Consider the following 27,153-nt stretch of genomic DNA (forward strand, 5'->3'; position numbering starts at 1 on the left):
CATGGCTGAATCCCTTAACAAATACAGGATTCTCTATTGCCATATGGTTGAGCCAAGGATGAAGATGGCTTTGGAGAAGTGTGAAACTCCCCACAACCTTCTACCCATGAGAAAGGCTTTTAATGGCACTTTTAGTTATCGGTTATACTGAGTATCCTTTCCTTGAATCTGCAACTTAAAATTTGGAAATGTAAGAGCAGGGTAGTAATTTGTTAGTTGTGATTATTTCTTTTGTTGTTTGAGGGATCTTTATGTAGCGCGAGTCTTATCATCGTTCGGGAGGGATAACAGGAAATGGGCTGAGGGCCTTGTTAACAAGCTATTCCCGCCACACATTGATTGGAGATTATCAAAATTATTTTACCAGTGGTAAAGAAAGCTTATTTCAATCATACATATAATTAACCATTGGGAAAAGGTTGGGCACATTGCAGGTGTACCATAAGTTAGTGTCCGGGGACCCCTCTGCCCTTTTTGTATGATACTCCATCCCACACGCCCGCTAGCTTTCTGTACATGGGCGGTGTGTCTATCCTTCTCCTATAACCATTTTTCCCCCATTGTTGGGAGGAGAGAGATCAAGCAGGATTAACTGTGGAGCCAGTTGTTCAATTAATGGAACGGTCAAGACGGGTGTTCATTTTGCCCAATCCTGTGTCTGAATGCACGAGCCATGCTTCTTTAATAGAGTCATTTTATCCATCAAATTAATCCAAAAATATATACATAATCAAATGATAAATTTTAGGTACCATCGTTTACAACTCTCAAAAAACATATTTTAATGGAGTTCTGTTGCTCCATCGGGCCGTCCTTTCCAACGGTGGTCGCACGTGGCAAAATCTTTTATTAAAGGAATCTTTCAATTGGTCAATCGTTGATAAAAAATGTCACGTCGGAATAAGATATTTTATCCACTAAATTTGGAAATCATTAACCCGAATCTAGCCGAATTCCCATCCAAAAAAATATATATATATTTGCAAACGGTGTAAAAAGGCCAAAAAAATTTTGCTGCCACAGAATGTTCCTGCTACAAGGCTTGCAGCCAAAGAAATAGAATAATTCACATCCCTTTTGGGTTCATAAATATCCTCGTAGGTTTTAGTATTTTTTAAAATATCCTTTAAGATCTCATTTCCTTGGCTGTCAGCCTTGTAGCAGGAATGTTCCTGCTATTAGTGTAGCAGCAAAATTTCGTTCGTGTAAGGCCACGTTGGTTCTGCTTGAACCTTTGTCCATAATCGTCACCCACTAGGTCCTTGAAGAGTGTGGAAGACAAAAATGAAAGAGACGATGACAATGGGGGAACCAGAGAAGCTCAGAAGAATCGAAAGATGGCCGGTGACCGGTGTTGAAGTCACTCCTCTTCCTCTCCTCAGCCCATACAAGATGGGAAACTTCCAACTTTCTCACAGGTCTGTCATCTTAACCATTCTGTCTGATTTTATCTTGTTTAGTAGGGCTGGACGAACTTGGGTTTCCTTTAAATATCTTGAAATTGAATTCTCAAAAGCAGATTTTTGTCCCATAGTACTGAATTGCTGGATGAAATTTATAGAAACCCATGTAGCCTTGATTTTGCAAGATTAAGTCTATTGTGATATTTGATATATGAGGCAAATCATCAAGCAGATTATATTGACCCTTTTTTTTCCCCTGCCCTTTTGGTTATTTTGGCAGAAAACAAGCTTTGTCTTTTGAAGTTATCTAGGTATGCTTAATAGGGATGTAAATGGATAACCAAAAATCTGAATCTGATCCACATCCGTATCCGTTTAAGGACATCCGTATTTAGATATCTGGAAAAAAAAATCTGAATACTTAGCAATAAAAAATTAAGTAAATAATGATCTTGAGGGTTTTTTAAGATTCAACAGGTTCTAAAATGTGAGGAAAATAAAATCATGAACTAAGAAACATGGATTTAGAGTGAATTGAATCCGCTAGGGGGAGGAAGGTCTGGGTTACACAAGGTAGAGATGTAAACGGATGCTCGAAATTCCGAATTTGATCTGCATCCGAATCCATTTAGAGGGTATCCGTATTCACCTAGGGAATATCCGGATCTGATCACATCCGATCCATATCCCAGCTGAATCCAATCCGTTTACATCCCTAATGCTTAGTTCTGGGCAAATGGGTTTTTGTCAACTCAAGTTCCTTCCACTTTTCTATCTCTCAGATGATTGTTATTGTCCTGACCTTATTTAGTCCTCTGCTCTATTTAGGATGAACATAAATTTGATCCTCTGTCCTTTTGTAGATAAGGTTTGACTTTTCTTTCCTAAATTTGAAACTTCAGGATAACTAAGGAAAATCACCTGAGACAGTTTAAAAAGATTCAGCCCTTCTAGAAGGCTTATCAGAAAGGTGTTAGTTTCCGTTGTCTCTCAAACAAGCTCAAGTCATTTGGTCTCTTTTTCTTGTCTATCTCTCGAATTAGATCTCATAGACTCCAGCCCATTTTATCCTCATCTAGCTATGATGAAATGGTGCTTTATTTTATATTCCATGTGGATAAACTTGAATTTGTATTCGCGATGTTGCTTCCCAGTTCTCACCTTTTCTTTTGCTTTTCGTTGTCCCCCCCCCCCCCCCCTTCCCTCTGAGAGGGGATTCACTTTTCTTTGTCTCCCTTTCTGGGAGGAAATTCCTGAGCGATTCTAGATAGGTCAAACGTTCTTCCTGTTTTCAGGTTGTAAGACAAGAATTTTGTAGCTTGGAAGCAGAGGTTCACCTGAAGCAGTCAACTCTTAATTTACTCTGAACATGAATTCTGAAATCTTATTTATTCCATTAGATATTGTATTCAACCATTTATGTTAGATTTTTACTGGAGTTGAATTTGTAGGTGGGGTTTATTTTTTCTTTCTAAATTCTTGGGTTCCTGACAAAATAGTCAAGGTTTAAAGTATCGGTATCGGATATTGTATCAGAAGGGTGATTTTAAGAGACATATCGTATTGTATTGGAGAGACACAAGATACGTTAAAGATATGCATGGAAATGGTCAAGAAACATTTGAAATGCTTAGGATATAGGCAAAATAGAGTTTTGAAACATACAGTAATATCTAAAATATATTCTGTATAAAAGAGAACAAAGTACGAGGAGACAAAGTGCATTCAATTGATTATGTATAAAAGATGAGGTTTCTTGCATATACTAATACCAAAAAAGATGTCATTTTCAGTTTGTGGAAGATTTAGGGTTTATATGCACACATCAATGCTAAAAAAATGCAGTCATTCTGGTTGTTTTTCACTAATATAGTGATCCATTGCAAAGTCAACACTAAAAATCAATATTTGAGCAAAATATTCAAAGTTTTGATAGAGAAATATTCTTGTGCAAATTTAGTTTCGATCTTTGATTATTTAATCCTCAAATGATGATGAAATCAACACTACTAGAGTGGCTTTCGCCAGTAGAAGCAAGGAATCAAGTTGACTTTGCCAAAATAAAAAAATTATTAGAATGCTTTACAGGAGCTCTCAGTAAGTGTTTTGCAGTCATGGATCTTTTTCTGTAGTTTATAAGAGATGTATCAAGCGTATTAATAGGTAACGACCATATATCAACCATATCGGATCATGCATCGACCCAATATAGTCAATAATGTTTTTTAGGTATCGTGTCAGTACCTTAAAGAACAATACATATCGGTTATATTGGCAGATATGGTAGGATACTTAAAACCTTGAATACAATTATTTGATACTGGAAGCTATGGGTCTAATCATTTTTAGTTTTCTACCATTTAGAAGAGGGATATGTAGTTAATTGTTTTTTCATTTTAGACTTTCATCATAAGTTTCTGCATTAATTTCCTATCGGACCAATGCGGATCTGATGAATGTGATTTCTCATTGTGTATTGTGGTCAATTCCAAAAAAGGGCATACCCAGTGTACGAGGCTCCCGCTATTGCAGGGTCTGGGGAAGGGCATATGTACACAACCTTACACCCTCTTTTTATGGAGAGGCTGTTTCCTTGTTCAAACCCGTGACCACCAGGTTGCAATAGACTGTAGAGCAACCTTACCATTGCGTTGAGGCTTGCCCTTGTATTCTGGTCAATACACATGGAGTAAATAATGGTAGACCTTCCATTGTGCCTGTCAGTTGACAACAGTACCCCTTATTAGGACTTTTGTCAACTTCTAGTTAGGCTAGAAGAGATCTTCAAAGATAGTCTTCTTTTTTCATCTGTATAACTTTTTCCCATTGTGAGCAGTAGATAATATGAAACAATGGATTTGATGACTCCCTTATTATGGATTTCTTAAAAAACTTCTATCTTACTGGACTGCTGGATCATTCATTGTCTTAATTGAGAAATTACAGCACTTTTTTTTTTTTTTTTTTTTTTTCTGGTGAAAAGAAATTACAGCACTTGAAATAAGAAACCTTTCTTGTGCTATGAATTTTCAGAGTGGTTTTGGCACCTTTGACTAGGCAGAGGTCTTACAACAACATCCCTCAACCACATGCTATCTTATATTATTCTCAGAGAACCACCAATGGGGGACTTCTCATAAGTGAAGCCGCAGTTGTCTCTGACTCTGCACGAGGGTATAATTCGTTCTGCAGATTTTATCTTTCTAAAACCAGAATGTAAAACTTACTGTATGTTTTCCTTTATTTCAAAGTATATATTTTTTTTAGCTTTTCTTCTTCTCAATGGAAGGTACCCAAATACACCTGGAATTTGGACAGAAGAGCAGGTGGAAGCCTGGAAACCTATAGTGGATGTTGTTCATGCAAAGGGTGGTGTCTTCTTTTGCCAGCTGTGGCACGTGGGCAGGGTATATAGTTCTGGTAATTTCTTGATTCTGATACCTTTTCTTCTTTTTTCAATATTTCATATGATAAAATAACTTTAATTTTTTACATCACTAGGCCATTGAATTAACACCACCCCCCTCCAAAAATAAAGCTGTACATTTTTATGGAGTAGTCCCATTAGACAATATATTGACTATCCTTTCTGGTTTGACAGATTGAGTAGTGCTGAATGTGCAAAATCACACCTCTTATTGAAAATCAGTGGTGCCAAAGTGCAACTACTGATTGTACATGCTATACTTGTTTCAAAACATATTAGTCCTTTCCAAGTGAATGTCTTTCCCCATGACTGCATATTTTAATGTGCCTGTGAAACAACCTATAGGAAGGGGGGGGGGGTTGAATTAGATTGACCAGGCCTGGCTAACCCCCACTGTTATGTCCAAACCCAGCCTATCGAAGCAATGTTGGCTGAGTCAACACTTGGGATCAGATTGGATTGGCAGTTGGCGATTTGTTTGTCAAGCCCAACTCCTAAATCCTTGTGTTAGATTGGAATGGTTTCTTCCTGGATTTTCATGCACCAGTACTTTTTGCTAATTGCAATGTTATCGTGTTGCTCTTAAATTAAATATAGGGTTAGTTACTTGTACACCCCTTGTATTATGGCCCGATTGCTTGATAACCCCAACTTTTCAAACTATTACTTGAACACACACCCTGCATTTTAAGATTTCTTACGAGTAGACCCTGTCTGTTAGTCAGTCAACGTCATGGGTTAGAAAAATCTTAAATGCCCAAACTACCCTTTAAGGGTAGTGAAGTGATTTTTATCCTTTGTCGTCTTCTTCTTCTTCTTCCTCTTCCTGCAACCCCACCGCCCCTACCCCCTACTGCAACCCAATCCACCACCACTCCCTACCCACCCCTACCCCTAGTAAAAATGTTGTTTTTCTCTGGAAATCTCCAAGAGAAGAGCATGGAAACTCCCCTGTGATTCTATAAACTGTTGTACCTCCGTTAACCCCATCCAGATCACAACAGCTCAGACTGCTGAACTGAGGACTTTGCACAAATGAGGTCAGATATTCCACTACTTAGCCTGTACTGTCGAGTGTCGACAGAACACAGAGATAGGCTAAATCCCAGAATTAGAAACTATATCATATTTAGCAACTGAAAACTCCGATGGATCAGATGTTCCAGTCGAAGGTTACCCCTGTTGGTGGGAATAACTCCTAGAAAATTCAGCAACGGCTGGATGTTGAGTTCTGATAGGGACTCAAAATTAGAAAGTTAAAACCATAATGAAACTCACAGGCACATACAAATCCAATCAGTGGAATGGGCCCAAGTTACCATCGAAGGAAGGAGTAATGGTGGGTATTCTTCAGTCCAAAACGTGGGCAGGATTGGTTGGCTTGGTCAGGAGATACAGGCCCACAAAGGTATCTGCTGGAATCTTCAATCCGGGAACCGCAGGCAAGAAACTTGATCTCCAGGTCTTGCTTCTTTTGGAGCTTGATGGTGGTCCTTCAAGGTTGTGAACAGTAGCTGCGACTTCCTCAGCAAAAGGGGCGGAGGCACACAGGGGCTTGGGTGATGGCATGCGGGTGGGTTGGGGCCTGGGGTGGGTTTGGTGGTGGTCGCTGGAAGTGCAGGGCAAGTTGGTGGGGATGGTAGGGGCAGGGGTGGAGAGGAGGACGGCATTGGGGGTGGCGTGAAGTTCAGGGGGTAGGGTGGGTGGGTGGGTTGCAGCAGGAGGTGTGTTTGCAGGAAGAAGAAGAAGAAGAAAGGGTAAGTTGGTCATTTTAATTTCATAAGTTTCAGTTGAGTAACTCATAAGGGTAAAATGGATTTCCATTCAATCACTAACAACAGACTAACACTGTTAGGTTTCAGGGGGCTTCAAGCAATAGCTTGAAAAGTTGGGGTTATCAAGCAATCGAGCCATAGTACAGGGGGTGTACAAGTAATTTTCCCTTAAATATACTCATAATTTTGGTTTTGTAGACAGACTGGAAGAATGGAAACAACCTCTCAGTGAGGCGGGGGTAAGGCTGCGTACATTTGCCCCTTCCAGACCCTATAGTAGCGGGAGCCTCGTGCACTGGTACACCCTTTAGAGAGAGTCGTAGAATCGCAGAACGTCTAAACATTATAGAAGTCCAGAAAATTTTTCTTTGGCCCTGCAACACTTTTAGCTGTCCATGACACGTGAAAGTTCCTTCCCCAATTTTTCCTGATGTCTCTTGGTCTTTTGATTAAGTAGGTTGATATTGGAATATCAACTTGATTGTATCCTCTTACATGACAAATTGTGATTATTAGGCTATTGAAGAATCCAATAGCCATAAAACCCACTTATCTCATTCTACACCCACAGAACTGAGAGATAGTTGTTTGCTTCAAGGCTTTGGGATGAAGTGTCTGTACTTTCTCTGCTCTATATGATGTATGAATTTTACTCTTGTTAATTTTCTGTATCAAGGATGGATACCTGAGCTATTATTGATATAGTAGATTATTTACATAAGTACATGTTTTATTATAGATATTTTAAATATAGGTGCACCTTGTTGTCACCAAGCTGGTGAAATGAGAAGTTGTAACCTTCTTTTGATTGTCCCTTGTCTTATTCCTAAAAGAAGTGAAGGGTAAAAAAAGACTTTCAAAATAGTTTGAAAGTGACTTTTTATTATTTTCATTCTCAAAAATTGTCATTTTCCATATGAAATGATAGGATTTGCCCTCATCGCAAACAGAAGTGTGATATACTAAAAGGACAAAAAAATAAAGTTACATCTTTTTCACCAACTTTAGTTACAAGTTTACAACAAGATTTTCCTTTAAATATATATATGTTGATTGATTGACCGAAAAGACTCCATTGAAAGTTTCTGTCCTATTCATGATGCTCAACTTTCCTGACACAGTCACTTTATGCAGAATTTCAGCCAAATGGACTAGTTCCAGTTTCATCAACAGAAAAACCATTGAAGCCGTCAGTTCATGCCAACGGCATTGATGTAGTGGAGTTCCCACCTCCACGACGGTTAAAGATAGATGAAATCCGTCAAATTGTCAATGATTTTAGAATTGCTGCTAGAAATGCTATAGAAGCTGGTAAGGTTTCAAAAGAAATTTATATTTCATTTTGAAATGAGAAAAGGAATTTAAAGTATAAGAAAATTGTTGGAAAGTTGATTGGCCAAAATTGGAGTATTGAATTCTATGGAAGGAACTACAATGTGATCCTGAAAAAGGGCACATGGTTTTGAAAATCCTACCATCATTATCTTTCAAAAGCAGTATAACTATAAGCAATTCCTCCATTATGTTTGAATATAGTAACATTTTGTTAGGATAAACGTTTTCCTTCAGTGTAAATACATGAAAAAAGAAAATACTAGCATAAAAATGGGAAAAATGGTAGTGAAATACATTGATCCATTGCCTTTAAAACTTTGAATAGACAAACTGCAACATGTTACCTTTTTCAATTCCTTTCAGATCTCCTAAAGCTTTTGCTTGTATAGTGTCTTGTTCCATGCAATTCATGATTCAAAACCTGATAGGCAAACAGCATATTTCCATAGATATTGTAGTGTTTCCAAATTTTATGTGTAAGACCTATAAGCCTATTTTTCCAAATGCATAAATAGGATCCTTGAGACTCATTTTGATATAATTAACGAAGGATAATATTGCATCTCTTTTTCCTTGTTATTCTTTTAAAATTGAAATATTTAAATTAGATGAGCTAGAGAATTGCCTGACCAGAATTCCACTTTCCATAACATGGACCTAAGTTTCATTAGCATTTCTAGCATTCAAATTTGAGTACCAATTAACTCTTCCGTGAACATCTACAGTGGAAAAGGGCTAATGCTCTCTCGAATAAGCCCTTTTCGAACCAATTCCATCACTGGCTGGCTGCCTCAGCTCTTCATGCTCCTCTGGACTTGATTTCTTGAGCATGGCCCGAATTTAATGACTTTACTGACCTTAAAGAGAATTAAAAAATATGTCTGAAACTAATATTGAATATTTTACCATTTAAAATATGACTAGCAAACACAAGAAATGCGTACTTTTTGTTGGTAATCAGAAATTAATTTTTTTTTATTAGATTTCAGCTATGTACCTTTCAGTTTAGAAGAGAAAATAAACGTGGGTGATTTTAAGTGCATCCTTAACTAGCATTTAAGTAGTCTTGAAGAAAATCCAGTGGGATATTTTGGTTGTCTTATTTGTATGACTTTTAGTGTATTATCTCCTGAGTGATTGATTATAGGTAATATTGTATATAATAGAAGCTAAGAACACACGGTGATTATCCATAAGGAGAAAGGGCAGTTAAGGAACTTCAATTCTGAAAGTTTTTTGCCTACGTTGCAAGCATTAACTTACTCTTACTTTCATTGAAGTTAAAACATTTTCTTCTTCTTGAACTTCTTCATAGCTACAATTGCACCAAAACTAAGCCACCAAATTGCTGCTCTTATTTTCCTTTCAGATCCATCAATTTGCCCGCCTACTCCTGAGTCCTGACATCATCTGTGATATTTAAAAAACAATTAATTAGTTCTGTTTCAGCTAAGCCTTCTGCCAATTTACTTTGTAATGGATCATATATCCATGGTAGAGCCTCGATTTTAGGTTTGGGACTTTAGATTTTGTACTTAGTTATTCTTCATTTTAAAATCTTTCTCCAGAATTACCACTCTTGTTATGTTAAATGCCATTTACATAACCTTGTATTGCATATAATACCATATATGTCACATATATTTATCATACATGTATAATAATATATAGTAAATTTACATGGATTGGATCAGATATAGTTTTTCCGATATCTGACTCATTATTAATCGGATATGCTATAAACAGATAGGATCTTAATCGGATACTATATTAGTATATCCGTTCCAGGATAAACAGTTTGGATCTAAATACAGCTCCGCATACTATGTAGTTCATTTACAGCCTCACTTTGTGGCTAAATCCATTGATGATGTTATTATTTAACAATTGATACCTAAAAGTATTTAATAAATCTGCCAAGAGTTACTTTGTAATGGATCAAATATCCATGGCTAGAGCCTTCATTTTAGGTTTAAAAAATTTGACTGTATATCGATGTATTTTCTTGGCCTTCATATTCATCTCAGTGATATTTTGGTTAAGTTGTTGGAACATTGTCATTCACCTTCTGTGGGCAGCATATTTCTTTGTTTCTAAATTCATTTATGCTGTATTTATTATTTAATGATTTTACATAATTGTTTCACTTGACTAATTTTCTTATTGTATAGGATTTGATGGAGTTGAGATCCATGCGGCTCATGGCTACCTACTTGAGCAGTTCATGAAAGACCAAGTTAATGACCGAACAGATGAATATGGTGGGACCATGCAAAATCGTTGTCGATTCACTCTTGAAATAGTTGAGGCCGTTGTCAATGAGATTGATGCTGATAAAGTTGGGATTCGGCTCTCACCTTTTGCCAATTATAATGAGGCTGGAGACTCAAACCCAGAAGCTCTAGGCCTTTACATGGTTCAATCCCTCAACAAATATAGGATTCTCTATTGTCACATGGTTGAGCCAAGGATGGAAAATGCTTGGGAGAAGAGTGAAACTCCCCACAGTCTTCTACCCATGAAAAAAGCTTTCAATGGCACCTTTATGATTGCTGGAGGATATGGTAGGGATGATGGGAACAATGCTGTTTCTAATAATTGTACGGATCTTGTTGCATATGGTCGAGTGTTCTTGGCTAATCCAGATTTGACAAAGAGATTTGAGCTTGATGCTCCCCTTAACGAGTACAATAGAGAGACCTTTTACACATTCGATCCTGTTGTTGGTTACACAGACTATCCATTTCTTGAATCTACAGTTTGAAACTCAGAGAAGTAGAGAGGCTATTATGTGATAGTTGTGTTCTTTCTTTTCCTTGGTTGAGGGATATTTATTTAGTGTAGAAGTGGTGGAGAATAAATGTTCAAACCAATGAATTTGCAATTTGGTTTCGAAGTATATAACTTATTTATATTTTCCTCAAAATCTCACTGGTTTGCATTTGTATTCAATTCTTTATAGGTAAAAAATCGACAAAACAGGTAACTCGATAAATTGAGATGGAAAAAATCATTTACAAGGGAAAAGTGTTTTAATTGAAACATAAGAGTAACTTGTAGTTATGAGTATTACAAAGACAACATAACCTTGCATTGAATCTTTGCATGAACCACTTCTTGATGTTCAGTAACATAGAAGTGGATGCAATGAAGAATAACATGGAAGAATAAAAAAAAGGCATAGATGAAAATTTTTTCTTAGCCACTTAACATTCTGTTCCCCTTTTGTCTAATCATTACCTATATTTTAATTTCTTTCCATAGTTACCATGATCACACATAAGGATGTAAACAGATCGGATTCGGCTCGGATAGTGTTGTATCCGCATCAGTTAGTTTTTGGGCCAGATTCGAGATAATGCTAAGCGGATACGGACATGGATACGGATCGGATATTTTATCCGTTTACATGTAAATATAGCTTTTCGGATAGTCAAAACCTATCTGTATCCGTTTAGTTTTCGGACGGATTCGGATAGTATTAAACGAATATAGACATGGATACGAAAATGGATTTCTGCTATTCATTTACATCCTTAAATTCAAACATAGTGTATTCTATGCCCATTGTTTAATCCCTTCCATATTTTAATTCCTATCCATGGTAACATGAGTATAAAAAACTAACCCTAAGGCTAATCTCTATCATTTCCTATAGGCACACAACAATAAGTCTTTTCTCCTATTTTTCCCACTATCACATAACAAGGACAAGAAAAATTAGAATTACAGGGTACAAAGGTGGAATCAGATGTAAACCGGTGCTACAAATCGCATGCAAATCGATTGTTAGCCGAATAACAAAAACCGAATAGAAACAAGTAAAATCACACCACATATAAAAAAATTTCTACCCAACAAAATGTGGACCAAACCGTAAAAAATAAAAAAATATTTTAAGGGAATTCTCATACAGTATACAGGTATATTGTTCCATCGGGCCGTTCTTTCCGACGGTAGTCGCAGGCGGCAAGGGAAATAAGATATAGTATCCAGTAAATTTGGAAACCATTGACACGAATCTGAATCTGGTCGAATTCCCATCCAAATAAACAAAATTTAATTGCAAACGTGTAAGGCCACTTTGGTTCTGCTTCAATCTCTGTCCATTTGCGTCACCCATTACGTCCATGAAGAGTGTGGAATATATAAATGAAAGAGACGATCGATGACAATGTGGGAGCCAGTGAAGCTCAGAAAAATCGAAAGATGGCCGGTATCGAAGTCACTCCTCTCCCTCTCCTCACTCCGTACAAGACGGGAAACTTCCAACTTTCTCACAGGTCTGTCATCGTAACCATTCTGTCAGATTTTATCTTGTTTTCTAGGGCTGGACGAACTTGGATTTCCTTTAAATATCTTGAAATTGATTTCTAAAATGTAGATTTTCGTCCCATAGTACTGAATTGCTGGTTGAAATTTATAGAAACCCAAGTAGCCTTAATTTTGCAAGATTAAGTCTATAGTGATATTAGACATATGAGGCAAATCATCAAGCACATTATATTAACCTTTTTTATATTTTTTGGCCCTTTTGGTTATTTTGGCAGAAAACAAGCTTTATCTTTTGAAGTTATCTAGGTATGCTTAGTTCAGGGCAAATGGTTTTTTTTTTTTTTCCAATTCAAGTTCCTTCCACTTTTCAAGTTATCTAGGTATGTCCTGACCTTATTTGGTCCTCTGCTCTATTTAGGATGAATCTAAATTTGGTCCTCTGTCCTTTTGTAGATGAAGTTGGACTTTTCTTTCCTATATTTGAAACTTCAGGATAGCCTGGGGAAAATTTTCTGGGACAGTTTAAAAGAATCAGCCCTTCTGTTAAGGGATAGAAGGGTTATCACATGCAATCTATCTAGTGTTAGTTCCCTCCCTTGCCTATCAAACAAGCTCAATTCATTTGGTCTCTTTTTCTTGTCTATCTCTCAAATTAGATCTCTTAGCCTCCAACCCACTTTATCCTTATCTAGCTATGATGAAATGATGCTTTCTTTTCTATTTCCATGCGGATAAACTTGAAGTTGTATTCGCGATGTTGCTTCCCAGTTCTCACCTTTTCTTTTTCTTTTCCTTGTCTTCCCCCCCCCCCCCCCCCCCTCCCCTCTCTGAGAGGGGATTCACTCTTCTTTATCTCCCCTTCTGGGAGGGAATTCCTGAGTGATTCTAGATAGGTCAAACATTCTTCTTGTTTTCAGGTTATAAGACAAGAATTTCGTAGCCTGGAAGCAGAGGTTCACCTGAAGCAGTTAACTCTTAATTTACTCTGAACATGAATTCTGAAATCTTATTTATTCCATTAGATATTGTATTCGACCATTTATGTTAGATTTTTACTGGAATTGAATTTGTAGGAGGGGTTTATTCTTTCTTTCTAAATTCTTGGATTCCTGACAAAATAGTCAAGGTTTAAAGAATCGGTATCGGGTGTTGTATCGGAAGGTTGATTTTAAGAGACATTTCGTATTGTATCAAAGAGACACAAGATATGTTAAAGATATGCATGGAAATGGTCATGATACATTTGAAATGCTTAGGATATAGGAAAATTACAGTTTTGAAACATAAAACACCATAAATAAGTAATGGGAAAATGTTCTTGCACAGGGGGCACAGGTTGAGCCCAGACACATGGGGGGGGGGGCAAAATGACAGGCCCGCCCCCCTGAATGACCGAAATGACGCGCCCATCCCACCCCATGTGTCTGGGCACAGTCTGCACCCCCGTGCGCTCCCGGGCAGAGAACATCATCCCATAAGTAATATGTAAAATATATTGTGTATAAAAACAGAATAAAGTACAATGAGACAAAGAGCATTCAATTGATTATGTGTAAAAGATGAGGTTTCTTATATATAGTAATATACCAAAAAAAATGTCATTTTCAGTTTGGGGAAGATATAGGATTTATATGCACACATCATTGCTAAAAAACTGCAATCATTCTGGTTGTTTTTCACTAATATAGTGATCCATTGCAGAATCAACACTAAAATTCAATATTTGAGCAAAAAATTCAAAGTTTTGATAGATAAATGTTCTTGTGCAAATTTAGTTTTGATCTTTGATTGCAAGTTGTTTAATCCTGGAATGATGATGAAATCATCTCTGCTAGAGTGGCTTTAGCCAGTAGAAGCAAGGAATCAAGTTGACTTTGCCAAAAAATATATTATTAAAATGCTTTACAGGAGCTCTCAATAAGTGTTTTGCATTCATGGATCTTGTTCTGTAGTTTATAAGAGATGTATCGAGCGTATTAATAGGTAACGACCATGTATCAACTCAATACAATCAATAAAAATTTTTAGATTTCTACCTTAAAGAACATGACGTATCGGTTATATTGGCGGATACGGTAGGATACTTAAAACCTTGAATATAATTATTTGATACAGGAAGCTAAGGGTCTAATAATTTTTAGATTTCTACCATTTAGAAGAGAGATATGTAGTTAATTGTTTTTTTGTTTTAGACTTCCAACATAAGTTTCTGCATTAATTTCCTATCGGATCAATGTGGATCTGATGAGTGTGAATTCTCATTATGTATGGTGGTCAATTCCAAAAAAGGGAGTACCCACCCACTATTGCAGGGTCTGGGGAAGGGCATATGTACGCAGACTTACCCCCACTTTGTATGGAGAGGCTGTTTCCTTGTTCGAACCGCGACCACCAGGTTGCAATAGACTGTCAAGCAACCTTACCATTGCATTGAGGCTTGCCCTCGTATTCTGGTCAATACACATGGAGTAAATAATGGAAGACCTTCCATTGTGCCTGTCAGTTGACAACAGTTCCCCTTACAAGGACTTCTGTCAACTTCTAGTTAGGCTAGAAGAGATCTTCTACAGAGATTTCTTAACTTAATCTGAGCTCTTTTTCCCTTTAATTGCCCCCTACCTGCATGTGCTCTTGTGAGAAACTACTGAGTTATCTCGAAACTGTTCAGATTACTCAGTTTTTTGGAGTTATACCTGCTTCATAGCTGTCAGGTTTCACCATCCAAACATCAGGAGGGGACCATTAAGGGTATTCCAAAAATATACAGCTGTGTTGATTCATTCTCATTTCAAAGAGTCTTCTTTATTCATCAGTATTACTTTTTCCCATTGTAAGCAGTAGATAATATGAAACAATGGATTTGATGACTCCCTTATTATGAGTTTCTTAAAAAACTTCTTACTGGTCTTCTGGTTTATTACATTATCTTAATTGAGAAATTACAGCCCTCAAAATAACAAACCTTACTTGTGCTATGAACTTTCAGAGTGGTTTTGGCACCTTTGACTAGGCAGAGGTCTTTCAACAACATTCCTCAACCACATGCTATCTTATATTATTCTCAGAGAACCACCAAAGGGGGACTTCTCATAAGTGAAGCCACAGGTGTTTCTGACACTGCACAAGGGTATAATTTTTTCCACAGATTTTATTTTTCCTAAAACCGGAATGTAAAACTTACTGTATATTTTCCTTTATTTCAAAGTATATTTATTTATCTCTTCTTCATCTCAATGGAAGGTACCCAAATACACCTGGAATTTGGACAAAAGAACAGGTGGAAGCGTGGAAACCTATAGTGGATGCTGTTCATGCAAAGGGTGGTGTCTTCTTTTGCCAGATTTGGCATGTGGGCAGGGTATCTAGTTCTGGTATTTTCTTGATTCTAGTACCTTTTCTTTTTTTTTCAATATTTCATGGTGATAAAATAACTTTAATTTTTTACATCACTAGACCATTGAATTAACAACCCCCGCCTCTCCAAAAATGAAGCTTTAAATTTTTATGGAGTAGTCCCATTAGACAATGTATTGACTATTCTTTCTGGTTTGACAGATTGAGTAGTACTGAATGTGCACAATCACACCTCTTATTGAAAATCAATGTTGTCAAACTGCAACTAGGGATTGTACATGCTATAGTTGATTCAAAACATATTAGTCTTTTCCATCTGAGTGATTGTCTTTTGTTGTGACTGCATATTTTCATGTGCCACGGTTTAACAGCTATTTCTGTGACATCAACTCATGCATTTCAGAATACTTTCTCAGGAGAGTTTGAATACAATCCTACTCTGGTATTATTCTGGTATTTAAATTTTTTCCATGCTTACAAATTCAAAGATGTCTCTTTTTACACATCTCAGCAGAATATTGTCTTTTGTATCTGAAAATTTTGAAGGTTTTAGATAAGTTGTACTAAAGAGTCTCAAAATAGGAAAAAAGAGCTTCCCATGTAGCAGAAATGCTTTTTTAAGAGTTCAGGGTTTAGAACCTGTTTGGCCAAGGCGTAACCTACACAATTCAAGCATCCAACTGGAGAGGGAGTTCGAAGGGGGGGTTACACTTATTTAATCTGGCTAAATGAATAAGATTATGGCAGTAAAGTGCATTTGGCTCTTGATCAAAGAAGTCAGGAAAAACTTTATGGTGAAGGATTTATTGGCTGTCGTTTTGACAACAAATTGACTGTGAATTAGTTGGATCCGAATGGCTTATAAATGCAATTTTAGGTGCGGAAGAAGATGCCCATACCCATGTTTGCAGTTGTGAGTTATCCAATACTATGTATCGCATTTTCATGTCATTTGTTTGAGACAAGTTCAGTCCCTTGATAAGTTGACTGTTTCCTTTTCTGGCCAAAGATATCACATGAGCACTAGGGTTTGCTCCTGTAGGTTCTATGCAAATGTCCTTGGATGGATTTTGTATGAGGTTGACAGTCTGATTCTATGAGTTTCAGGGGGAATCAGATGTCACTCTGTGAGACATTTGAATTGTATCAATATAGTAATCCCAAGGGCTTCTTCATTCTTCTTTTTGTCTCTTTGGATAGCTTAGGCTATACAACGATTTTTGGAGATCAGGATCGTATTGGCCCAGTGAACTTGGGATTGCTGGATCTTGATCCCAAGTTGACTCATCAATCCCCCAAGAATTTGGTTGATCAGGCCTGGCTAACCCCCACTGTTATGTCCAAACTCAGCCTATCCAGGCAATTTTGTCTGATTCGACTTGGGATTGGATTGGATTGGCAGTTGGTGATTTTTTTGTCAAGTTCAAGTATTAAATCCTTGTGCTAGATTGGAATGGTTTCTTCCTGGATTTTCTTGCACCAGTACTGTTTGCTAAATGCAATCTTATTGTGTTGCTCTTAAACTAAATACTCTACTCATAATTTTGGTTTTATAGAGAGAGTGGCAGAATGGGAACGGCCTCTCTGTGAAGCGGGGTTAAGGCTGCGTACATTTGACCCTACCAGACCCTGTAGTAGTGAGAGCCTCGTGCACTGGTACGCTCTTTAGAGAGATTGGCAGAATCACAGAACGTCTAAACATTCTGTTGAGTCCAGAATTTTTTTTTTTTGGCCCTGCAACAGTTTTATCTGTCCATGACATATGAAAGTTCCTTCCCCACTTTTTTTTTTCCGATGTCTCTTGGCCTTTTGATTAACTAAGTTGATATTGAAGTATCAACTTGATTGTAGCCTCATACACGAAAAATTGTGATTATTAGGCTATTGAAGACTCCAATAGCCATAAAACCCAGTTATCTCGTTCTACACCCACGGAAATGTTCAAAAAAAAAAAAAAAAAAAAAAAGAGGAAGAAAAGGAGATAGTGGTTTTCTTCAAGGCTTTGGGATGAAGGGTCTTTATCTTCTGTACATGATGTTTGAATTTTACTCTTGTTAATTTTCTGTATGAAGGATACCTGTGCTATTATTGATATAGTGGATTTTTTGCATAGATACACATTTTTTATAGATATTTTAAGTATAGGTCCAAATGAAAAGTTGTAACCTTCTTTTGATTGTTCCTTGTTTTATTCCTAAAAGTTCTTTAAGGGTAAAAAAGGACTTCCAATTGAAAGTGACTTGTCATTATTGTCATTTTCCATATGAAAGGATAGGATTTACCCTCATTGAAAAAGAAGTGTGATATACTAAAAGGGGAAAAAAAGTAAATTTACATCTTTTTCACCAACTTTAGTTACAACAAGATTTTCCTTTAAATATATACAATTATACATGTTGATTGATTGACCGAAAAAATTCCATTGAAAGTTTCTGTCCTATTCATGGTTCTCAACTTTCCTGATGCAGTCACTTTATGCAGATTTTCAGCCAAATGGACAAGCTCCAGTCTCATCAACAGAAAAACCATTGAAGCCGTCAGTTCGTGCCAATGGCATTGATGTAGTGGAGTTCACACCTCCACGACGCTTAAAGATAGATGAAATCCCTCAAATTGTCAATGATTTCAGAATTGCTGCTAGAAATGCTATAGAAGCTGGTAAGGTTTCAAAAGAAATTTAAATTTCATCGAAATGAGAAAGAGGAATTTAAAGCTTAAGAAAATTGTTGGAAAGTTGATTGACCAAAATTACGGAATTGAACTCTATGGAAGGAACTACATGTGATCCTGAAAAAGGGCACATGGTTTTGAAAATCCTACCATCATTATCTTTGGAAAGCAGTATAACTATTAGAAATTCCTCCAATATGTTTGAATATAGTAAATTTTAGTTAGCATAAAGGTTTTCCTTCAGTGTAATTACATGAAAAATGAAATGGGAACATAAAAATAGGAAAATATGGTAGTGAAATACATTGATCCATTGCCTTTAAAACTTTGAATAGACAAACTTCTATATGTTAGTTTTTTCAATTCCTTTCAAATCTCCTAAAGTTTTTGCTTGTATAGTGTCTTGATCCTTGCAATTCATGATTCATAACCCGATATGCAAACAACATATTTCTATAGATATTTAGGTGTTTCCAAGTTTTATGTGTAAGAACTATAAGCATATTTTTCCAAATGCATAAATAGGATCCTCGAGACTCATTTGGTATAATTAACGAAGGACAATAACTTTATTACTGCATCTCATGTTCCTTGTTATTCTTTTAAAATTTAAATCTTTAAATAAGATTTAAAGATGGACCTAAGTTTCTCTTTCTATAACATGGATCTAAGTTTCATTAGCATTTCTAGCATTCAAATTTGAGTACCAATTTACTCTGCCATGAACATCTACAGTGGAAAAGGGCTACTGCTCTCTTGAATAAGCTCTTTTCGAACCAACTCCATCACTTGCCGCCTCAGCTCTTCATGCTCCTCTTGGCTTGATTTTTTGAACATTGCCCGAATTCAACGACTTTACTGACCGAAAAGGGAATTAAAAATATGGCTGAAACTAATATTAAATATTTTACAATTTAAAATATGACTAGCAAACACAAGAAATGCGTACTTTTTGTTGGTAATCAGAAATTAATTTTTTTTTATTAGATTTCAGCTATGTGCCTTCCAGTTTAGAAGAGAAAATAAACATGGGTGATTTTAAATGCATCCTTAACTAGCATTTAAGTAGTCTTGAAGAAAAGCCAGTGGGATATTTTGGTTGTTTGATTAATATGACTTTGTGGCTAAATCCATTGATGATGTTATTATTTAACAATTGATACCTAAAAGTATTTAGTAAATCTGCCAAAAGTTACTTTGTAATGGATCAAATATCCATGGTCAGAGCCTTCATTTTAGGTATAAAACTTTGACTGTATATCCATGTATTTTCTTCGCCTTCTTCATATTCATCTTGGTGCTATTTTGGTTAAGTTTCTGGAACATTGTCATTCACCTTCTGTGGGAAGTATATTTCTTTGTGTTTAAATTCATTTATGATGTACTTATTAATTTTACATAATTGTTTCATTTGACTACTTTTCTTATTGTGTAGGATTTGATGGAGTTGAGATCCATGGGGCTCATGGCTATCTACTTGAGCAGTTCATGAAAGACCAAGTAAATGACCGAACAGATGAATATGGTGGGACCCTGCAAAATCGTTGTCGCTTCCCTCTTGAAATAGTTGAGGCCATTGTCAATGAGATTGGTGCTGATAAAATTGGGATTCGGCTCTCACCATTTGCCAGTTATATGGAGTCTGGAGACTCAAACCCAGAAGCTCTAGGCCTTTACATGGCTCAATCCCTCAACAAATATGGGATTCTCTATTGTCACATGGTTGAACCAAGGATGAAAACTGTTGGAGAGAAGGGTGAAACTCCCCACAGTCTCCTACCCATGAGAAAAGCTTTCAATGGCACCTTTATTGTTGCTGGAGGATTTGATAGGGATGATGGGAACAAAGCTATTGCTAACAATTGTACAGATCTTGTTGCTTATGGTCGAGTGTTCTTGGCTAATCCAGATTTGCCGAAGAGATTTGAGCTTGATGCTCCCCTTAACAAGTACAATAGAGAGACCTTTTACATATCTGATTCTGTTGTTGGTTACACAGACTATCCATTTCTTGAATCTACAGTTTGAAACTCAGAGAAGTAGAGAGGCTATTATGTGATAGTTGTGTTATTTCTTTTCCTTGTTTGAGTGATCTTTATTTAGTGTAGAGGTGGAGAATAAATGTTCCAACCAATGAATATGCAAGAATAACATGCCATTTGATTCAAAGTATATAATTTATATTTTCCTTAAATTCTCAATTCTTTCCCCAAACTCGATATGTTAAAGATGGAAAAAATCATTTGCCATGAGGGAAAAATGCTTTAATTGAAACATAGAAGTAACTGGTAGTTATGAGTGTTACCAACCATGATGCCCTAAACAGAATACTATAAGACCAAAAAATAAAAAATAAAGGGAAATTTACGTTTGCCTCCCTTGTAGTTCCCTAAAATTTAATCTATTTCAAAAATCTCCCCCGTATTTTGAAATATTCTTATAATCTTACTCCTACTGTTAGATTAGCGCAGCTAAGTGATGATGAAATCGCCCAATTTTTATCTAAATGTCCATAATACTTTTTATGCCAATATTACATTTTTACCCCCATTAGGGATGAAGCATCATCTTCATGACAGGGCTGTCCCCATCTTCTTCCTCCAGCCATCGCAAAACAGCGAGGGTGACTGAACTTCAATCGCTGCCGGCAGCTTTTCCAGGCCTCCATCGACCACCATAATACTAGACAAATGAGCGAATTTTCCAATAGCCCAGAACAAGCCCTGAGATCCCTTCATCGTTCAAATGAAATGAGGAACCCTGAAAAATAAAATTGGTTTCAGAAAGCGCGGGAAACACCATGAGCATCGCAGGGGTAAGAAACGACACGGGAAGAAAGTTAGCAACGACAGGGGTGGGCGTCAGTAATTCTTCTTCATTTGATGTTTGATCTTACTCTGGTGATTTTCAGTTTCGTTTCGAAACCACTTAACCGATTAATTTTACTGTTAAAGATCCATTTTCTTTTTCTTCTAGTGATTACACTTACAGTATGTCAAAGTCTGTGAATCCAAGGCCATTCAATTGTTTAGTCCGATTCTCAGTATTGCCATATAATTTCCTTTTGAAATCGGGTAAGAAAATGGTGACTTTTCAAATTCAAATTGTTCTATAGAATAATATACAGTAGTAGAATTCTGGCAACTTCTTAGTTTTAATCTTGAAATTTCCTTTTTAATTTTGAGGGAATATTGCTCAAGAAATCTGGAGTCTGGAATGACCCTTTAACCTTACCATAAAACTAGCTACTTGTTCATGATGACCCCAAACGTTTTTTTTTTTTAGGAGACCCCAAACGATTTTATTAAGTCCTGCAGTTCAACACCAATTACAACCCTTTCTTAAATTAACCAACGAATTGCGATAAGACCAGTAGGAGGTGGCACAAAAAATAAGGGAGATGGAGCTGGGGATTGGGTCAGCGAGAGAGATGACGCATCACAGTAGCCTTGGAGAATGTCGCCCTCATCGGCGGTGAAACCCAGATTGGTAAGCATTGAGAGCCAGCACTGGCGAGTAATGATACGGATGGCTTGGCAGCATTCGAGGCGAAGATAAGCCTCACCATCCATGAAGAAGAGGATGATCTCGTCGGTGCACAACCGCAGCTCTATAGGGTTATGACAATCGGTGAGGGTTACAACGGTTTGTTAGGGTAAAACAAAAGAGGGAAACGAGTCGCACTAATGAGGCAAGATCATGGTCATCGCCGGAGCAGGAGCTGGTCGCAAGATGCAACGGTACCGGCGCAGTAGGCGCTCCCAAACCCTTCTCGCCCCAGGTACAGGTAGGGCTGTAAACGGATCGGATTCGGCTCGGATAGTGCAATATTCGCATCCGCATCCGCATCCGCATCCGATTAGCTATCGGCCAGTTCGGATAGTCTTAAATGGATACGGATCGGATCTTTTATCCGTTTACATGTAAATATTGTTTTTCGGATTGCTATAGTCTATCCATATTTTAGCTTTTGGAGATTCGGATAGTGCTAAATGGATACGGATTGATTTTGACTATTCATTTACACCCCTAGGTACAGGGTATCATGGTAACATTGTTTGGGTGGGATGAGTTTAACAAATATAAAAAGGACAAAATTGTCTTTTCAAATTAATACTATTAGCGTAAGCACTTAAGAGTACCAATGTAATTTTGAAAATTTCAAGGATGATAGATGTAATAATTTAAAACTACAGGAGTGGTAAACATAAATTTTTCTTTATTTTTATAATATAATATAAGAAACCGAAAATTTTGAAGAAATGCGATGGACTACAACAGTAGTTTTGTGCGTCTTTTTGTTCATGTATACTCTATTCTCATATATCAATTTAGGGCGTTGTCGCGGCACAGGGTGGGCCCCGAGCTGTCCCGTCAGTACAGTGCTTTAAATATGCCATTACAGTAATGGTGGTGTATGGTCTAACTTTTAATAGTTTTGTGTCTTTAGAGGAAATTTTGTGATGACAAAAATTAGGCACAAAAATTAGGCATTAGATCATAATTGTCAAGGTGTTGCTTAGGTATCGCCTCGGCACTGCCTAGGTGTCTAAGCTCTTTCTTGGGCCTAAGGCAATAACATGCATTGTTGACACTTCACGAGTTTATGTTGATTTACGGTTATTATTTTGTTTGTTGATGAATAGATGAATCCCTATTTGAGTCAGATGCGCATAAGAGCAAACAAGTCTTTTTACGTCCTGACTGAGACAATCTTTTCAATTTCAAAATTTCCCTTTTTTATAGTGAATAAGTCATAAGAATGAGAGGTATTAAGCTTTTTATCATCCTAACGTCGAATTATTTTTCCACAGGACCTCCCCTACAATTAGGCCTGTAAACAGATCGGATTCGGCTCGGATATGGATCGGATTCGGATATTTCCTGGTCGAATACGGATACCTCTAAATGGATTCGAATGCGAATCGAACTCGAATTTTCGGCCATCCATTTACACCTCGCCTTGTGTAACTCGAACCTTCCTCCCCGTAGTGGATACAATTCACTCTCAATCCATAGTTTTAGATCATGATTCTCATTTCCTCATATTCTAGAACCCGTTGAATCTTCAAAAACCCCAAAGATCGTTATTTAATTAATTTTTTATAATTAAGTATTCGGATTCGATTTCTATCGGAGTATTCAGATTTTTTCGGATATCTCTAAATAAATACGGATGCAGATCGAATTCGGATTTTCGGTTATCCATTTACAGCCCTACCTACAGTATCATCGCCATAGTGTTGATGCGTTTCCTCTTGTATGATCATAGCAAAAGCCTCATCAACATAGAGAATATCTTAGGTTGGATGGATACATTCCGATTCTATGAATGCTCACTTGCTTTGCACCTAGAAAGAGACTTTTTTGTCTGGCGTCATGGGCGATTCAATTTTAAAAAATTGAGTGTTTGGTGATAGATTATATCCTATGCTTTGTTTATTATATATGTTGGTTTTCTCATATTAGTCCAGATTGGTCCAATTGATATGCCAGGTTACGTCTTTACAAGGTTCTAAGCTTTGCCAAAAATTTATGAAATTTTGGTTTCAATGCTTTATGAGTTTGGCAATAGAGCTTTGGCATTGTTTTGGATTTCTAAACCCTGATCAAGAAATTTGACTTTTTCCCTTTTTCTTAATTTTTCTGTTACTTTACTTTATTCTAATAAAGTTTTATTTGTAATTTTTATTATGTTTGCATGATGTGTTATCTATTAATTTTTATATCTCTATTGTATAATGTGCACTACAAGATTTTAACTTCATTCTATTATTTAATTGAAAGATAAATTTAAAATGTTGTGTGCATGAATGAAAATTTTCTATGAAATTTCCCCGCCTTTTTTTTTTTTTGTTTCAGCCTAGAGAAAAATTTAATCATCCTTTTTCCAAACTACAAAAGCTTCTCTCTCTCTTTAACTTAAATATTTGAAAAAGTTGTTGTGGCACACATGCACATTGGCTACTTGATAAAAAGTGGTGACAAAAGTAATATTTCTAAGCAACCTCTATAATTAAAATAGAGATTAGCTTTCTCACATGTAAAAAGAAAGTGAAGGCATATTTTCTCTAATTATTTGATTAAAGTATGTTTAAAGAATCTTGGAGGATAGATTCGCTCCAGTTATTGGCGGCCACACGATGTTCTGAGTTATTTTAATCAGTTTCATATTAAATAAATAAATAAAATTATTCAAGACAGTTTAGGAATATAGAACATTTGTGTAAACAATACCTGATTTAATGGATATTGGGTGAGTAGTCCCACATTGATTACTTTGAGATCTTTTGTTCCCTCATATACCTGTACGTCAATCCCTCCACTCAAAAGTTTGAGCTTTTGGCTGGATATTTATTTGGTATCAATGCGGGTTTTCTCTAAGCGTCCCCATAACTTGGCTCTATTCATTTGTGCCCGTGTTTGTTGTTCCATCCTGACTATATGTGAGGGGAAGTGTTGGGAAAATAGTTCTACATCGATTACCCCTAAAACCTTTTGTCCCCTCATATACCTATGAGTTCCTCCACCCAAAAGTTCGAACTTTTGGATTAGATATTTACACCGAAAGGCTCTCCTATGTTAAATGCTTCATTTTTTGATTATGAAGATGCCAACAAATTGTTGATTAAGTAATTGAGATATGGTACCAAAGTTTTGGGATCCAGTCCCATCTTTCACAATTTATTAATGTTTGGCTTTAAGCTTGTTGCCTTTTTGTGGTGAAGGATTCTTCAATTCATGCTTTCTATCCATTTTGTGCCCTTTCTTCCTTTTCGCATGGTAGTCATACTGCTTAGATTATGCATCAAAGAAAGAGAAGAATGATCATGTTTGATGTAACATGCATTAGCACCATTATGGATTAACCAATGAAAAAACATAGAACTTAAAGTTGATTCTCTGTTGGCATTCATCTTCTTGTTTGTTTCCAATCTAATAATTTATTGCCATTGGCATGTAAAGTTCCTTCATGATCACTTGTTTAACCTTTAAAGCCATCAGTAGATAGACATAAACAAAATAGCCCATGAAGTAGCTGCTTTTGGTGGGACTCTTGATGATGTTTCTTGGGTTTCCTACTTTCGAGAAGGATTTTATGGACAAGTTTAATTAATAACATGGTCTAATCTTTGTTTTGGTTTTATGTGAAAAAAACAAAACAAAACAAAAAAAGAGAGAAGATCTCTCAATGGCCTTTGTAAACTATTCTTTTGTGTGTGTGTGTGTGGTGGGGGGGGGGGGAGGGGGGTTTTAATTGTCATTTGGAAGATGGATAAATTAGGGTTTAGACACTGGAGTCACACGGTAGTGTTGGGTTTATTTCTTCTCACATATTTTTTTAGAAAGAAGAATGTTGTCTGGTTGTGTGGCCCCTACATCAGTATGGCAGTCAATGATGGGGATAGATAGGCATCGATTAGGAGGAATTTTCATTTTATATAGGGCAAGAAGGTTATTTCAAGGGCTATGCCTGGTCGCAAGGGCTATGAGTCGATGATCAATCCGCCGTTCAATCTTTTTATAGATGATGATCAATTTGGTGTTCCACCTTTCATGCTCCAACCCTTCAAACGTCCAACATGGGAGAGAAACCCCCCCCCCAACTACTAGACCAGGCATTCATAAACAAAAGATAACAGATAACACTTTTGCCAAAAAACATATAATTTCACATCAAGTTGTTCAATTAAAAAAAAACCAAAGAAATACATCATGGTGGACAATGTTTCTTTTAACAACAGTGATGGATCGAATATGGCTTTGGGTTGTGATGGAATGAGCTATGATCTACAATTGATATTTAACTTAGAAAAACGCACTTTGAAAGGCAGTGTGGCCGCAGTGTCTAGACACAGAGAAGAGGAGGTGAAATGGCTGCTCTACTCCTATGAAAGATGGTAATGACCATCCTATTGATGCCATCATGACGCTGCCACACTATCTTTTGGAGAACCCTCTCCCATAAAACTAAGTTCTACACTTGCATGATATGAGCTAAGTAGTGTAGGTAAGAGATTCTAAGGTGACCATCTTTAACATTAAGGTATGCATCATTTGCAAAGGGCACTTAGAGATATTAATTAATTAAAATGGTTCTTGTTGGGTTCTAAAATGACCCTACACCTTTATACTTTAAAGCACAAATATTCATGTTTTTGCATGTAAATCTATGTGTCCAATGTTGAATGCTTTCATGCAGCTGCTAGCTTATAAATATATTGAGAGGATCTAAATTGAGGGTTTCTATTGAATGGACTGTGATTTGACAAGATTCTTCTTGCCTTTTGAAAGAAAGCAAAGGAAAGGGGAGTGGAGAATGTTGACTTTAAATATCTTGAGTTCACAACTAAAATGAAAGAAAGAACTAGAAAAGCTAATTGGTCCAAACTCTGAAACCCTAAAAATGTAAGGTTTTGTTGTTACAAAAGCAAACATCAAAACGTGAAGACCACCCATTTTAACATCTTGGCTTGGCTAAATTTGGGTTGCACATCAAAGAGAAGTTATAAGGTGACTAGTCCAACAAAGACCACGGATACGAGTCCGTACTCCTAAAACTCTAGGTGGATTACAAAATGTCTTTAAATTTTTTTGTACATTTTAAGAATGTTAATTCCACTTTATGCTCTATTTATTTATGCTATATATAGAAAAAATTCTTGTAAAAAAAATAAAAATTTTTATTATTTATTTTAACATAAAATAGAAAAATAAGAAAATTATACATGGAAGAAAATTTGTATGTAGAATTAATACCTTTTGCAGAGATAATTTTATATTAAAATAAGAGGGCCTTACTACAATTTAGGGCAGAGGTTGGGCACGCTGCTAGTTTTCCTAGAATTAGCGATTCAATCAATTGAGGGGGAGGGGTTGGGATGGGAGAGGCAGTATATAGGACTTTTCCAGA

At 36.6% G+C, this 27,153-nt stretch overlaps 1 protein-coding gene across 9 annotated transcripts in view; it reads left to right on the forward strand.

Annotated features, from left to right (window-relative positions):
- The window catches only part of LOC122669094 (putative 12-oxophytodienoate reductase 11), a 69,078-nt gene extending 48,794 nt beyond the window's left edge, over positions 1–20,284 (forward strand). For 2 of the 9 annotated variants that reach the window (XM_043865754.1, XM_043865752.1), the window contains exons 2-5: positions 15,202–15,342; positions 15,456–15,586; positions 18,051–18,227; positions 19,675–20,284. In XM_043865754.1, the coding sequence (XP_043721689.1) occupies positions 15,202–15,342; positions 15,456–15,586; positions 18,051–18,227; positions 19,675–20,267 (1,042 nt within the window). In that variant the 3' untranslated portion in view covers positions 20,268–20,284. Of the gene's footprint in view, positions 1–205; positions 254–10,111; positions 10,722–12,077; positions 12,224–15,201; positions 15,343–15,455; positions 15,587–18,050; positions 18,228–19,674 lie in introns of those variants that run through there. The other 7 variants (XM_043865758.1, XM_043865757.1, XM_043865753.1 and 4 more) reach the window with 5 other exon arrangements.
- The last annotated feature ends 6,869 nt before the right edge of the window (positions 20,285–27,153 follow it).

Source organism: Telopea speciosissima, chromosome 7, assembly GCF_018873765.1.
Source record: "Telopea speciosissima isolate NSW1024214 ecotype Mountain lineage chromosome 7, Tspe_v1, whole genome shotgun sequence".
In the NCBI taxonomy this organism is placed as follows: domain Eukaryota; kingdom Viridiplantae; phylum Streptophyta; class Magnoliopsida; order Proteales; family Proteaceae; genus Telopea; species Telopea speciosissima.